Genomic DNA, 15,942 nt, shown 5'->3' with positions numbered 1-15,942 from the left:
CTTGTTTATGGAGGTTTTTGTCCCGTTTTTAGCTGGATTTTCATAAAGTTTTCTCTATTCCGTCCAATTTACTCTAATTTCTTCAGTTTCGATGAGTTTATGGTTGGTTCACAGAGCATATGTCCATGCAGCCACATGTTGGTCTACATTTTTAGCCAGCCAGCCTGCATGCAATAGGAGACTGGGACGAAAGACAAATTGAAAAGCAGCAGCTCTCTGCAGAAAGGGTGTGGAAAACCACTAAGGCTTAAAGTGGCAGTATTGATCAGGCATAGGGCATTTCAACCACTGGAGACAGCACTGAAGCAATTTTGTTTCTCCTTCCTATTCCCATTCCTGTAGGGGCTACGATTTACCTTTAATACATCCTTTTCTCTCCTCTCTGTCCTGATCATCTATGAGATGTGTATATATAGTATTTTTTTTTCTCTTTCTTTGCCCTCAAATCAATCTAAAGATTGGTTTCCTTTTCTGACTCACTTAATGGTTGGTATTCATACTGTGTATTCTCTGCTGACATCCCATCTCTGCCTCTGGGGACAGTGTCACATGTCAATTCTTTTTACTGCTGTCCTCCACAATTCCCAGAAGTCCTCCAAAACTGATCCAAGCACTGCCCCAAGCATGATCAAACCCCAAGTCAGTCCTGCTTTGTATTTGGGCTGATCCTCACGTTCGTTCATAACATTCATGTAGAGGCAGACCATAGGCCAAGTTGGGCAGTAGGCTAAGACCAAATGTTGCACTTGTTTTCTCTGGAAATAGGATGTTAAAAATTCGGCCAGACTGCAGCTGATGTGCCTCTAGCATCCACACTGGGGCTTTCTGTAGAGAGGTATTAACCAAGTCCCAGCTCCTGTGGTTAAATGAGGAGGAGCAGCGTGGCTTGGGTTCTGTTCTCAGCCAGTTGCTCTGGAGCAAACAGATATGGAGTCAGCCACAGACTGCGACAGCTGCATCTTGCACAGGCTTGCAAGGTCACAAATCTTTCCCCTTCTAGAAGAACTTGTCTTGATTCATTTATAGAAAACACTGTATGAAAAATTTCTCATTCAAATACTTTTTGTGAATTAAATGGACTTCACCAGTGCACAGCCTGAGCCATTGGTGAACTTAACTCCACAGCTGCAAAACATGTAATGCCTCTCATTGCTGAAAGTGATATTTCCTGTTAAGACTGCACATTTTGAAGGAGCCAGTTTGGCAGGATATTAGCACTTCCTATGCTATAAATAGACCAGGTGAGTATCGCTTTCAATCTCAAAGGAATACATTTCTAATTTCTTGAGGCATGTAACAGTATCTCCGGCAGGATTCTCAGGGAGTTTTATCCTTGTTGATGATGGCTCCTCACACTGGAGGTTCGACTTGCTTGTTGATGAATGAGCATGCTTATAGCAGTGCAAAGACATTTAGAGAGCTATTTATAGCTTCAGAGGCACTGCAGCTAAGGTGAGAGAAGTCCATGCTGCTCAGGATGGCTAGGTGGGCAGAAAAAGCAAGTGTGAAACAAGGTGGTAGGCTGTGGGCTGAATGTTAAATGGACAACAGAGTTTGTGAGGAGGGAAGCTACCAGTTTATTCATAGCTTTGTTTCTGTATTGGAAGTAAGGATGATTCAGCAAATGGGGCTTCTTGGGAACAGTGGTCTGGAGGTGACATCGCAGGAGTTGCATGCTTCTCCCTCATTGTGCAGATCCCTTGCATACATTCTCTATATTTCTGATGCCTGCTGCTGCTGTTGTAAGACAGAGTACAGGAAGTTCAGGTATAGAATATGCTGGCTCAGTTGCTCATTTTCACAAGCTTAATAAAATGTATTTATGTTCAGCATAATGTTCACTGATTGTATGAACTGAGGAGCTGCACATGTAAATGAACATAGTGGAGCTGGGACTCTGATTGATGTTGAACTTGAATAAAAATTCTTCCTGTTGTTTTTAAATACTGGGAAAACTGAATCCCAGCTCCTGGTCCCATTCAGAGACAAAACCATAAAGAAAGCAGGCAGCTAACACATGTTTATTACTATGCTTCTGCCATGCATAAGGGTTTGAGAAACATGTCAGGCATATCAAAGATGAAGTTCTCCCACAGTTTGAAATGGCAAGTACTGTGTACTGAAAGACATTACTTCTCTATGGCAAAGGGTGATGCAATGTCCAATCATACAGTACCTGCTGTACCACACATTTGATTTCAAAATTAAACAATAGTTGGGACTGGAAAAAGTGGAAATGAGTAGACGCTGTGAAAGAACTCAACTGTTTTTGGAATCATCAGAATACTGCTAATTCTTGAGTATTAAGGAGAGCTAGAGACCATCTGGAAGGAGATGCATTACCACAGAACAAGTTGGAAAAGAGAGCTCTACAGGTGTAATGGTAGAAGATAGCAGAGAGCCTGGCTTCAGGGACTTACCTGATTATTTACGCCTGTCATATCAGGCATAGATTGTTTTTTCCAGTTATTAATTTCTGAATTGGAGAAAATGCATCTGCCATGTTGGCTAGTGAAAGACATTGAAAAAACGGTCTGTGCTCTGATTTATTGGTTCCCAAACTTTGGTCTATAGATAAATAACAGTCTACAGCCAAGCTTTAAGTGATGTGCAGCCAGTCTTTGGAATAGTATTGCACAGGAAATCATGTAGTATTTGATTACAAAGATTAAAAGTCCAAAGGCTTGGGAGGGTGAGAAGCAGTGTTCTGAGTACTGCTGCTTGAGTGGAACAAAAGGAAAGCTGAATTAGTTGAAGGAGACCAGGAAAGCTGTCCCCTGTGATCCCCATGGACTGGTTGCAGTTCCTGTATCCTGAAGCAAATTTGCTGGATCACTTGGTGTTTCTGCTGCAACAGGATTTCCTGGTTGAGAGTTATTTCTTTATAATGCTCTGTCTCATTCTGGCTTTTCACTGCTTCCTGAATGTACAGAGCCACACAGGCATGAAATTGATTCTCCTAGGAAGGTCCATTTCTCTCTCTCTCTCTGCAAAACTGCAGTAATTTTCCATCTACTTTGCTTCCTAAAAGCTACTCTTTCTCTCTCAGCTTCATCAGTTACCTCACTGACATGGCTACAGTTCCCTTATTTATTTATTTTTTTACATTAGTTGAGACAAGTGTTTGGGTGTGGGTCTTTAACAGCATTGTCCAGGCACAGGTCCAAAGCACAGTGATGAGGGAGAGAATTAATCACCCCACTAAAATGATGAATGTTTTGTTTTGTTTCTTTTGCATCCCACCACTGCATTTCAACTAACGAGTTTTCTGTCTCCGACCTGCGTGCTTCAACTGTTTAGTAAGGTTTTGCCACACTGTCATAATCACTAACAACTGCTTGGGTTTGAAGGTAATTGTCTTTATTTTCTGGTTCATGCTTCAGGAAAAATTAAAACTTGATGCTGAGAGGGAAAAACTAGAGAGGCTTCAGGAGCTTTACTCCGAGCAGAAGACGCAGCTTGATAATTGCCCTGAGTCCATGAGGGAACAGTTACAGCAGCAGCTGAAGAGGGTCAGTAGCAAGTTTCAAGATTGCACTAATTTTTTTTTATTTTGTTAATTTTTAATTTTCTTTTTTTTTTTTCCTTGTAGCTAAGTGTAACATTTTCTCTTTCAAGTATCCAGTGTCTGAACATATTTGCAACTTAGAATTGTAATAGTCATGGGAGTTATGGCTTGGGGTTTTTTTGCAGAATGCTTGTAAGATATTATGTGCATGATTGCAAACAAGTAACGTGCAAATGTGTGGATTAGAAATCATTTGGTGTTGAATGCTTCTAAAGCTGTGCGTCACTTGCCTGTAATTAGCCCTTTAGGCCTACTGGGTGATGTGGAAGCTGTTGTGATGTTTAGATGGATGGTAGAACACAATTCTTTACCTGTGTGAACAAAGACAGGAATTGGCCTGTAAATTACCCTCTCAGTGAAGCTATGGATAACTTCTTTTTTTTCAATATATAACTTAGCTGTTAGCCTGAACTGTAGTTTGAAAATTTAATTTTAAGATTTTACCACTTTCTAAAATAGCTTTATTTTGTTCTGTATTTTCAACAGTGTCACACTGGTATAAATAAACTTTTCATAAAGTCTGATTGCAACTTGATTATAGTTTGTATTATTTGTAAGCAAAAAAATTAGAATATCGTCAGTGAAAGCACCCTTAGTTTCTGTGAAAAAAATATTAGTATTCATTAGGCTTAAGTACGTTATACAGCACATATAGTTAGCTTTAGTTGGTGGGGGAAATAATTTTAAAAGCATCAGTATGGGAAGCTCAAGAGGCCATCTAAATGTTAAATCTTTTTTTCTGTCTTGGGTGTTTGTATCAGGAATAAAGGCTGTAATAGCAATGATGAAAAAGGGTTTTCTGCTTTATAGGAAATGCTCTTTAGATGTTATTTTATTTGTAGAATTCTATTTTGTTTTTTCAAAGAAAAAAAAAAAAAGCCCAGCTTTGGAAACAACGTTAAATTCTCAGTTGCTACAGAAAATTTGCTTATTCTGAGACACTTAAAACTTTTGTGTGTTACCTTAAAAAAAAAGGGGGGAGGATTATGTAATATCTCATACATATTAAAAGGAAAGGAAGCTTTTCCTCTGCAGTCACATGCTTGAATGTATTAAATCATGAGATGCTGCAGTCTTGTTGCTGTGGGATGGTAGTAAATCTCTTTTCACTATTGACCACCAAGATTCTTCTAAAAATCTGTTTGGTTAAATTTTTTAATTTCTATTTTTCAAATTATTTTTGTTCCTTGCAAGTTGTCTTAACAATTAATTTGGATTTGAAACTGAGACAAAACTTGAAATGTGGAGGTATGGTTTAGTGTCCAGTTCTATTGCACATTGTTCTGGGCCAGTTGTAATGGGAGTTTGCTGTGGCTGCTGTGGCCCATGCAGTAGAAATTATCACTGAACTAGTGCCCGGTAGCTCTCAAACTGATCTCAAAATGTGAGGGCAGTCATGAAATGATTTTAAGTATTGTACCCAAAATAGGGAAAATACCTTCCCCAAAAATAACTGGGGCTCCCAACAAAAGAAGGACATGGACCTGTGTGAGTTCAGAGGAGGCCAGAAAGATGACCAGAGGGCTGGAGCACTGCTCTTGTGAGGAATGGCTGACAGAGCTGCATTCAGTCTGGAAAAGAAAAGGCTCCAGGGAGCCCTTACAGCTCCTTCCAGTTCCTAGAGAAGTCTTCTACAAAATTGGAGAGGCACCTTTTAAAAGAGCAGGTAGTGATAACCCAATCACTTTAAATTGAAAGAGGGGAGGCTCATATCAGATGTTAGGCAGAAATTTTTTACTTGGACATCAGTAAGGCTCTAGAACAGGTGGCCCAGAAAACTTGTAGACTCCTCATCCATGAAAGTGTTAAAAGCCAGCTTGGATGGAACTTTGAGCAGCTTGGTCTAATGTAAGGTACCCTGCCCATGGCAGGGATTTGGAATGAGGTCATCCTTATGGTCCCTTCCAACCCAAACCATCCTGTGAAATACCTGAGTCTGCAACATGTTCTGTTGTGCTACTTTACTGACAATGAGGAGGGCATGAAGGAGACAAATTACCGGTATCAGTAATTTTTGCCCAGAGGAGTGGGCTGCCAATTTCATTGTAGCAGCTAGCTGCAGGGTGGGTCTGGAGTATGGGTTGGAGTGGGCAGATGACAAATTCTTGCTTTCCTGTACCTGAAACACATATATCCTCTCCCTGTGGGGCAGGAAGGGTATTTTAAATGCCCCCAGTTGGCTTTTTCATCATCAGTTACCTTCTCTGAAGTCTGTTCTACTGCCTCAGTAGCAATTACTGTTGTGTACAATAGGCTGCATTCACTGACTTCCATGGCCCAGGCAAAGCCCTTTTGGTTTTTTTGGGCATGCTGAAGATGTCTGGCTAGTTCTGTATTGTAGGTAACTGCTTTCCTGTAAATTTTAGCCCACATCTTTGCTTTTGATCTCTTCACTATCTCCTGCAAGTGAAGAGCACATCTTTGGAGAGTAAGGGAAAGATGTTTGTATTCCATGTAGGAACTTGTATTCTTCAGTTTCTGCATCCTGTGTCTTTCTCTGGTACATTGGAACCTGCTTTTGAATTCCTTTTGTAGAGACCTATCTTAGTAGTAGCTTATCTTGGCCACTAACCTTTGCCTTAGGTTGAAATAAGAGAAGGAACAAGTTTGCATTCTTCCAGGATGTAGTTTTTCTTGTGTAGCAAGTCATGTGCTTGTTTTAAAGAGCCTTACCATTTACTAATGCTGCAATTATTGAATACACCCTTTTCTTCAGGACTCTGAAACTAGTAAGCAGGAATTCATATTATAAATGCACAGATGTTGCAGGAGGGAAGATTATCATTCATTTCTTGAGCTGAAAAGCGCCATGAGTTTTATCTCATCATCCCTAAGTGGAAGGCAGATGTGTTCTTTTTCTTGGTTCATTTCTGCAGCATTTGACTTATTCTTTTTCTGACAAAACATGGTATCAGTTCAGGAGAATGCATAACAAGTGGGCTGATACTTTTTCTGAATTACTGTCTGTACCTATTGGCTAGGGTGGATGACTAGAGTACTTAATTGCACAGAGAGCAATTTTCGGCAGTTAATTCCATGTGCAGTTTTCTGGGGTACTGGTGCAATACTTTGTCCTTTTTGGTTGGAAAGCAGATGTCCTCTGAGTATGGCATGTGACAACCTCACCAGGTGGGTTCAGGCTTTGGTGGTGTCCAGCCAGGCTACAGCAGAGCCCAGCCAGCCTGGGAGGCTGCACTTGCTCTGAATGCTGCAAAACAGCTCCCTTACAGTGCAGGTGCTTCTTAGCAAGAGGCACAGTAGGGGTGATGGAGAAAGCAACATCAAAATAATAATTAGCCCAGTTTACTCTCTTATTATGCAAGAAGGTCATTAAAAGTATTGAGATCCCGGTGAGATGTGTTGTAGGAAATATATAAATATAATTTTAGGTCAATTTTTGTGTTTGTTTGTAAGTACCTCTACTGTGGTGTCAGCAAAAGCATTATTATGTTTTTTTATATAACTTTTTTCTTTTTTTTTCCTTAAGGATGCTGATATTCTGGACATAGAAAGCAAACACTTTGAAGATTTAGAATTTCAGCAGCTTGAACATGAAAGCAGGTTAGATGAAGAGAAGGAAAACCTGACAAAACAGCTCCTGCATGAAGTAGCTGAATATCAGCGCAGCATTGTCAGTAGGAAGGTAACAGCACCAACACTCAATTAATTTGTTATTTGTTGTTGAGCATAAGGGCAAGGAAATGGATCTACAACCTGCCCATCTGCAAGAAATAATGCAAAAGGTTCCTCCTTGAAAGAGTTTTTGGAGCAGAGCAAAGACAATGGCCCAGTGACATCCCACACAGATCAAATAATGCACTCTTCTAAGAAGAAAGAAATTAATAACATTTCATGCCCTCTTTGCATATTTCATGTGAAAATCAAACCCTTTAATTTGCTCAAAAAAAGTACCAAAGTTGGTGGATTTTTTTTCCTCTTTAAGAAAGGAGATTTGTACTCTCAGGACAAAACTGCAGTTATTTTAGGCTTGATACTGATTTTGCTGTTAAATGGTTTTGTTAAAATAATAGTAGAACACAAAATTAAGAAAATACAGTAATTTAAAACATTGTTTGAAAGGTCCTATCTCAGTCAATTAATACCACTTTTTTCAGAAATCAGAGGTTGGATCTCTAAACCAGTTCTGTTCAGTATATAGATGCTTGTCACTATATTATCAAAGAATACATGCAATTATTCTTTTGTCTCTTGAATAAGTTTTCACTTTACTGTCTAATTCTTATTTAATTATCTCCTTCAGAGGAGTGAGCTGTCTTGTATAAACTTATTTTCCTGCTGCTTAGTCATGCATATGAATAAGTGAACTTTCATGAACAGGATCTTTGATGCAGGTTGTCTTGAGATTTGAAAATAAATCACATAAATTGTGATTTTCTTATATTAGGAAAAGATTTCTGCTCTCAAAAAACAAGCCAATCATATTGTCCAACAAGCACAAAGAGAACAAGATCATTTTGTAAAAGAGAAAAACAACTTAATAATGATGCTGCAAAGGGTAAGTATTTTTTGTATTTTTTTTAGCAATAAAGAGCATTTCATAGAATAAATAATGTAGAGCAGAAGCAGAGTATCAGTTGTGCAGAAGATAGCAAGTTGGTAATAATGTGACAGACATTCACCTTTAAAAAAAAGGAAATCTTTTGCAGTCAGTCAGCAGATGTTCTTAAGAGAAAACACTACTGGCATTTGATAATCAAGAGCGTTTTAGAAGTGCCCTCTTTCCCAAGGACTCAAGCAGAGTCCAGGTGCTAAAGCTGGAAGCCTGTGTTCCCTGTGTGGCTAGGGGGACTCTGTACAGAGTGCTGAGATTTTTGGCTTGTAATGGCCCCTGCAAGGCCATGAGATGAGCTACTTCCCATCAGCTAACATCTGCTTAATAAGAAGCTGGCATGAGCCCTTCATGTCCATTTTATGTTCTGCTTTTAATCATGAGAGAAACCATGTTTAGATCACCAAGCAGAATCATCATTTTCAAAATGCTGAAGGAGCACTTACTTGGTTTGGCTATGGTTGTTAAATAAAGCGTTTCATTTGTTTTTTGTTCTGTACATCCAATTTTGTTCAGTTCTGTTCTAAAAGGATGAAGCTGAAGCTCTGTAGTTTCAGTATCCCAGTGTGTTTCTTCACATAGTTAAGGAAATGGCTAACATTTATTTTCATTATGTGACTGTTGGTATTTAATATAAAGTGTTTGGTTTTAACAGGAAAAAGAAAATCTCTGTAATCTGGAAAAGAAATATTCCACACTTTCTGGAGGAAAGGGATTTCCTGTCAGTCTCAATAGTCTGAAAGAGGTAAAGAGTTTCTCTGCTTTTGACGTTACCATAACTAACTTTTAATAATGCTTCATACAAAAGCACTTCAGTATGTAGTATTGAGTGAAGTCCTAGTCATCAAATCTTTACAAAGTAATTTCATACAAATTTTTAAACTTATTCATAGAAGGCTAGATTCATTAGTGAGCAAAAATGAGCTTCTCTTAACATTCTTCCAAATGTAACTGGCATCACTTTAATCTCTTGCCGTGGAGAAATTATTGGTTTTATGTGTGTGGAGTGTGCATGTATGTCTAATTTTCTCAAAATAGACAATTAAACCTCATTGAAGAAGAATGAGATCTGGGAATAACTGTTCAAGTACAAATCCAGTTTGGTCTTATTTTTGCCCCGTAGATTTTATTATTGCCTCCCCTCCCTCATTCTAAGGCTCTTTACTAAAGCATGACAAATGTACATTTTGTTCTTTTTAAAAAGCATTGATTTGAAGACTTCAAGCTATTTCGGTTTCTAAGATACATATTGAGCTATTTATTTCACTTTTTTGAACAGTTAGAAGAAGCAGAAAATTTAACATTTAAAATACACTGACAGGCATCTATGGCTGCTTCATTAACTTCTGCTTAAGAATTTTGACTGAACTTGCTGGATGTGCTTGTATTGAAGGCCTGACCAAGGTCTGCCACATATAATGATGTAGGTGCTACTCTGGGAAGTTGGGCTCTCGAAGTCTAAAGCAACCACAACCTTTCAGCACCTGGGAACTGGTGTCTTACTTGTCTGATCTCTGAGTTCCAAGTGTGCAGTTTCACACTTGCCTGTGGGATTGAGCACCCTTCCTTGTTTGCTTAGACTTTTAGTGTCCTAGATTGTGTTCTGACCTGGACATCTGACAAGTCTAAGATTCATTTTTTTTCCTTTTGAGATGTATCTGCCCATTCTCTCACTAGAGAGAGGGTGCTGTCTGGTTGGTTTTTTTCACGTAGACTTGATGGCTTGTTTATTCACATACTGCAAAATGCAGCTACATTATGTGAGGCTACACTCTTTTAAATGAAATGGATTATTCAGTGGCGTCAGTGTAATCAACATAGTAAAGTCAGTCAGAACTTCCTCCAGGGTAAATAAGAGAAGGAAAAACACAGGTTATCTGTTTCATCCTCAGTGTTTCCATAGGCTCTATCCTACAAAAGAAATACGTTTGCCAGATGTCATGTTTGCCTTGGTCCAGTTTAATTCTTCTCTGACTGTCCTGGCACTTTTGAAATCAGGCACCAAAGACAGGCTTGCAGAGACTGCTGGCACAGCAGCTCATTTCACCATAGGGTTGCTATGCATCAGCCGAGTCTGTGGTCTAATGTTTGCCAGTCCTCTTCATCAAAGCACACATTTGTAACCCTCTGCCATCCATCGGGAGCTGACTCACAGCCTGCACAGCAAGAGAGTAACACTGCCTCACGTAAAGAAGCTGGATGCTTAGCCCAGTACTTAAATGAGCAAGGAAAATCAATGCTGTTTAAAAGTTCAGCACTGAAAAAATTACTTGGATGACTATTCTGACTTGAAGCCATTTATTTAATTAAATGTAAGAGGGGTCTGATCTAGTGCACAGCACAGTGATTTGTTCCTTACTTAGTTTTTTATTTTCCTTCTAAATCCTGACTGGCATTATGAGTCAGAACTGAATGTTCTTCATATAAAGGTGAACGTGTTTACAGCTTTAATATTAATCATAATATTGCATTGCAGAATTGCTGAGTTTTGGTTACTAATAAACTGTCACTACAAGTTGGTTAAGCAAGTTTCATGTTAATTCATGCTGGATTCTATTTTACTGTGCTGTAGTCATATGCTTTGAGAGATAAACTTTAGTATCTTAGCCAGTTTCCTCAATTAATGGCTTATCAAATTATATGAGAGTTAAGATTTGCCTCCTGTTTGTAGAGTGCTTTGTTCACTGTATGATACATAATTTTACAGGATTGTCTTCTATGCTTGAACCAACTTATATCATATATTGAAAATTATGCTAATAGATAGTAATGTTAGTATTTCTTTTCAAGTTGTCTTCTATGATCATTGGTAAATTTAGGCATTTCTAAAAAAAAGAAATAGTATAGCAGTCTGTGGCTTCTCTTACAGAATTGCTGAAGTATATGTTGGTGCAGTAATAGGAACACAGCCCTTGCCACACACTGTCAGTGTGAAAGCAGCTTTACATCTTGATTTAAAAATAATCATATTTCTAGCTCTTCTTTATGGCATTGCTTCAACGGTGATTTACTCTTAATTTTGTATAGCCTTGTTTTCTATGGATAAGAAATTAGGACATTTGACTTTTTACAGCCTGGTGTCCTATGCACAATGGATTAGAATCCATATTTTACTTTAAAAGAAAAAAAATGTGCAGTTAACACTGAAATACATGAAATGATCACGTTTTGCCCTCGTATCTTAAATCTGTTTACATAAATCTCAGCAGGCAGCAGCACACTGATGTTCCTGCCATCCCTTAGTCCATCACTTTCTGTATGACTGTTTAATTAAAAAAAAAAAAGGCAAATTGTAATGGCTGCAGGCTAACACTAACAGCATCTTACTTGGTTATTCTGGTAACAAATAAAACTTGGAAGTTTGTTCCAGGAGATGCAAATGGAAGATGTGTTAGTGTAATTTTTGAGAGTGGCTTGTCCTTATAGAAGTTCTTTCCAGTTCTGTTAGTCATTTGCTTTACTCAAATTAGCCTAATATTTAGGCAAGAAACAAATCAGGTTATTTAATCAGGGACAAAAAAAAATCTCAGAATAAGATTTATTCTTCCATTTCACCCAGTCTGCTTTCCTGAGAAAGAGCTACATAATTTCTAAAGGGTATTTGCATTTTAGTAAAATCTTTTGGACGCTTAATGTACATTTGCATTTTGATTATACAAATGTTTCTGGAATTAAATTAAGAACAATTTTCAGAATCCAAGTATTTAACGTTTGAAAATCTTGATGCTAATTTTATTTTACTTATTATTAAGTATTTCATTTATAACAAATATTTGGCTGAATCACTCTAAACTAACTTTCATTGTACTGAATACATTAATACTCTTGCATGTCTTTTTTGGCTTTTGCTGCTTTTAACTTCTGAATTCCTCCTTTTAGGGCTATATCAGTGTAAGTGAAATTAGTGAGCTGTATGGCAATTCCACGAATATATCCCCTTCCACTCAGACCCCCTCAGATGTTGAAGCAGTTGCCACTGAGTCTTCCACGGCTGTGCTGACGAGCCAGCCACAAAATAAAGAGGTTTGTTTGAGAGACATTTCCCTTTGTTTGCATTGCTCTTTCACAGCTGTCTTTTTTATTTTCTTTATTTTTTTATTTTTTGGTAATTCAACATGTAACAAACTGACGCTAAAGCAAACTGCCTCTGCCAGTTACCAAGTCAGGTAACAGGTTAATAGTAAAGCTGAAGGACTGCTCCAACTGTAAAGTGTCTTTAATGAAGTAGATGGGACTCTGAAGGCCAAAAAATGTGAATTCTTATGACTCAAGCAGCTCTAAGTGATAAACTTTGCCTGCCCAACACTATAATGTAATGCACCTTTGGGAAACCGTATGTGGACAAGCTTATGACAACTTGATTAGTGGTGTTCAAGTGTTCATTTTGTTTTGTGGCTTCTTTTTCTTCTCCCCCTGTAAGGTGGTAGAAGTATATCTTGAATAGTTGTGGGATATTAATAGTTTCTACCCATCTTAGCTGTTCCATGGAGTCTGTCTAGTCTGTTTTCTAGCTTACTTTCTCTTCCTCATTCTTTGTGAAATTTTTAATAAATCCCCTTTTAAAGGAATGGAATAACCTTATAATTGTAAATCAATGTACTTTTGCATTGCAGTAAGTCAGAAACTGGTTTAGAATTTGTCATTTATGTGCTGCTTCTGGTAGCTCAGTATGCCTTGAGAGTTGCAATAGAGTACACCTCCTTTCCTGCTAAACACTCCAACAAACAGTGCTAAAACTGCAGCTTTTATGTGCCATATCTTTTGAGAAATTCCAAAAAGAAAACTCTGTGTGTAATTTCTCTTTTTTCTATAAAGCTAAGATCACCTCTCTGTTCTGGATTTGTGTTTCCTCACTCTCTTTCTCCTCGCTCTATTGCTCAACTTCCATCAGTCCATTGGCCTGAGGTCATGGCTACTCATGTAGATCCTATTCCTTTATCTGATACACCTCCACCTCTGCCAGCTAAGAAACACCGCAGGCAACAACAGGTAACAGATTCAAAGCTGATCAGTTGGGATTATTTTGTTTTGTTTGCTTTTGAGGGCCAGAAAGTTGATTTATACATGAGGAGTTTAGTGTGATACACTGTAAGTTGAATGTGCTTGCAGAGTGTTGTACTTAAAGGCACTGCTCATTTAAAAATTAACATGATGTATTATAGAATGTTTCTGAACAAAAATTCACCTTAAAATGCAGAGGCAAATATTAATATTCAGGACCCATTGTAACTTTCAGAGGACTTGCAGCAATAATGTATGTGTGAAATCCTAAATTAATTTTTCGTATACATTTGAACAATGCCTTTCAAAAGCTATATTGGTTTTAAGTCACCAATTCATTAGAATAACTTATAAGGAAAAGTTTTCCTTTATAACTGGGTTCCACTTCTACACTAGACTTGAATATTTAACACAAAATAAAAGGTACAGGGACATTATTATAAAATGTGCACATGAATTTAATATGATGGAAATTATTTTAATGTTATGGAAAGCACTGTGAAGCAGGAGGTGCTCTGTATGTTAGATTTTGTTTTTTCCAGACTATTGGTATTTTCCATATAGAATATAACTGAGCAAGTGCATCAATTCATTTTGTCAAAACTGTAACAAATTCCCCGTGAAGCATTTCAGAAGCCTGGAGGAGCGCAAGAAGCAGCACAGGGAGGGCACGTACCTCAGCGATACCCTGCCCCGCAAGAAAACCACCCTGTCTGTGTCTCCCCACTTCAACAGTGCCACGCTGGGACGCAACATTGCCAACAAAGTACGTGCCTGCAGCTCTTTACAGCCTTCCAGCCTCTGCAGGAAATCCTGCACTGGGTTACAGGGAAGGCTGGGTACCACTCTAAGCATTATGTAACCCCCCCCAGATTCACACATGAAGTTGACTATGAAATTATTTGAGGGTTATTAACAAATGGGAATGTATGTGAAACCTTCTGTACTTCAGCCATTCTTCTGACCTCTGGAAATGCTGTGCTGTAGAACAATAATCATAAATACACAATTCCTGTATCAAGGAGTGTATTTTTGGGCTGGTTTAAATTGATTCTAGAGGCACAACTTGTTGTTTTCTTTCCTACTGAAGGCCTCTAAATGGTAAAGATAAAGTTTATATATAAAGTGGAAATACTCTTTATTTGTGATGTGGTCAATCACCAAACAGCAGGAAGGCGAAGCTACTGCTTTGAAAACATTTTTGCCTAATAGACACTGTACACAGCTGGCTAATTGATATGACGTGAAACTAATATCCATGACAAAGCACATTATTTTGCCATTGCTGATTAAAAAAAAAGTCTTGAAATACAGTTTTAAGCACCTATTTACAAAATTTCCTGCAGGGACATTTACCATTAGGACAGAGCAACAGCTGTGGCAGCGTACTTCCTCACTGCCTGGCAACTATGACCAAAGAGTCAGAGTCAAGAAGGATGCACAAAGGTAAGACCTTTTAATTGTTGCATTACTTTTTAAAATCAGTGTACAGTTTTCAAAAATAAGCCTGAAACTGGTGTTGCTATGATCAACAGGTCTGCAAAATAAAAGTTTACTTCTTGGTGACAAAAGCAAGCTCTAAATGTAACTGATTTTTTTGGATGTTGGTAAAGTAAGAGGTTAATATTATGATGTAGGTACATGTGTAGTTTTTAAGTACATGGTCACCAAATATAATCCTGTAAACAAGAAAAGTATATTGAAAATACACATTATGTTAACTGGGTAATTTCTGTGAGTGATTTTGAAGCAATATATTACATGTTCTTTCTTTTTCTTCCCTTTTTTTTAATGTTGGTATCTTAAAAATTGTATTTCACAGGCACATATTTTTGCCTGGATAAAATCCCCAGAGAGAGATAACTTTGAGAAGCTGTGACTTGGTATTATAAGTGGTCTTAAATATTTGGGCTACAAAACAGGAAGGGAGAGAGCCGTTCTGTTGTTTGATGGCTGGGTTTGTTAATACGGACACAGCAATTCTGGATCCAAAAAAAAACTACACCTCTGATGCATGATTTTCTAGGATATGGGATTCTGTGTGTGCTGTATGTCAACTTGAGTTGATACATATATTTTTTTGCTTTAGTGAAATGTATTATTCATAAGTAACACATTTTCAAAAAGAGGCACTCCTCAGTGCCATCTGTCAGTTTTATTTTCTTTCCAGCATCTGCATCACTATGGTTGATGCTTTGTGTGAGGAGACGCAAATCTTGACTCCATGTTTCAGAAGGCTGATTTATTATATTATGATAGATATTATAATAAAATGCTATATTAAAACTATACTAAAAGAATAGAGAGAAAAGAATTCATCGGAAGGCTAGAAAGAACAGGAATGGAATGAATAACAAAAGCTCGTGGCTCTCAGAGAGTCCGAGCCAGCTGACTTGATTGGCCATTAATTAGAAACAACCAACATGCACCAATCACAGATGCACTTGTTGCAGATAGTTAATTGTTTACATTTCTTTCCTGAGGCTCCTCAGCTTCTCAGGAGAAAAATCCTAGCAGAGGATTTTTCATAAAATATCATGGCTACACCATCACCCTTATCGATACCAGTGCAAGAGGTCCTCGTGAAGAACTGCACTAAGTGAGCCTGAGCTGAGCTAGATCCATCCCATTGTTACAGGACTTGTCAGAGCTTGCAGCTGTTAAAGGTCACAGCAGTGACTGAGGTCAGTCATATGCACCAAGATGACTCAACACAGGGATGGAACAAGCAAGCTGGAAAAGGATCATGACGTGCTCCTTTCCAGAGCTGATCCTGTTGTGATTTGTTGGTTTTGAGCTTTAG

The 15,942-nt window shown here is 38.1% G+C and overlaps 1 protein-coding gene across 8 annotated transcripts in view; it reads left to right on the top strand.

Moving 5' to 3' along the window:
• PHLDB2 (pleckstrin homology like domain family B member 2) overlaps positions 1-15,942 on the top strand; it is a 105,969-nt gene that overhangs the window by 72,987 nt on the left and 17,040 nt on the right. For 4 of the 8 annotated variants that reach the window (XM_064410546.1, XM_064410544.1, XM_064410551.1 and 1 more), the window contains 8 exons: positions 3,384-3,512; positions 7,056-7,211; positions 7,974-8,084; positions 8,794-8,883; positions 12,018-12,161; positions 12,954-13,127; positions 13,765-13,905; positions 14,486-14,585. In XM_064410546.1, coding sequence (XP_064266616.1) covers positions 3,384-3,512; positions 7,056-7,211; positions 7,974-8,084; positions 8,794-8,883; positions 12,018-12,161; positions 12,954-13,127; positions 13,765-13,905; positions 14,486-14,585 — 1,045 coding nt within the window. The remainder of the gene's footprint in view (positions 1-3,383; positions 3,513-7,055; positions 7,212-7,973; positions 8,085-8,793; positions 8,884-12,017; positions 12,162-12,953; positions 13,128-13,764; positions 13,906-14,485; positions 14,586-15,942) is intronic. The other 4 variants (XM_064410547.1, XM_064410548.1, XM_064410549.1 and 1 more) reach the window with 4 other exon arrangements.

The sequence above is a fragment of the Passer domesticus genome, chromosome 2 (genome assembly GCF_036417665.1).
Source record: "Passer domesticus isolate bPasDom1 chromosome 2, bPasDom1.hap1, whole genome shotgun sequence".
NCBI lineage: Eukaryota > Metazoa > Chordata > Aves > Passeriformes > Passeridae > Passer > Passer domesticus.
The sequence above is the reverse complement of the archived record's forward strand: the minus strand, read 5'-3'. Positions and strand labels throughout refer to the sequence as shown.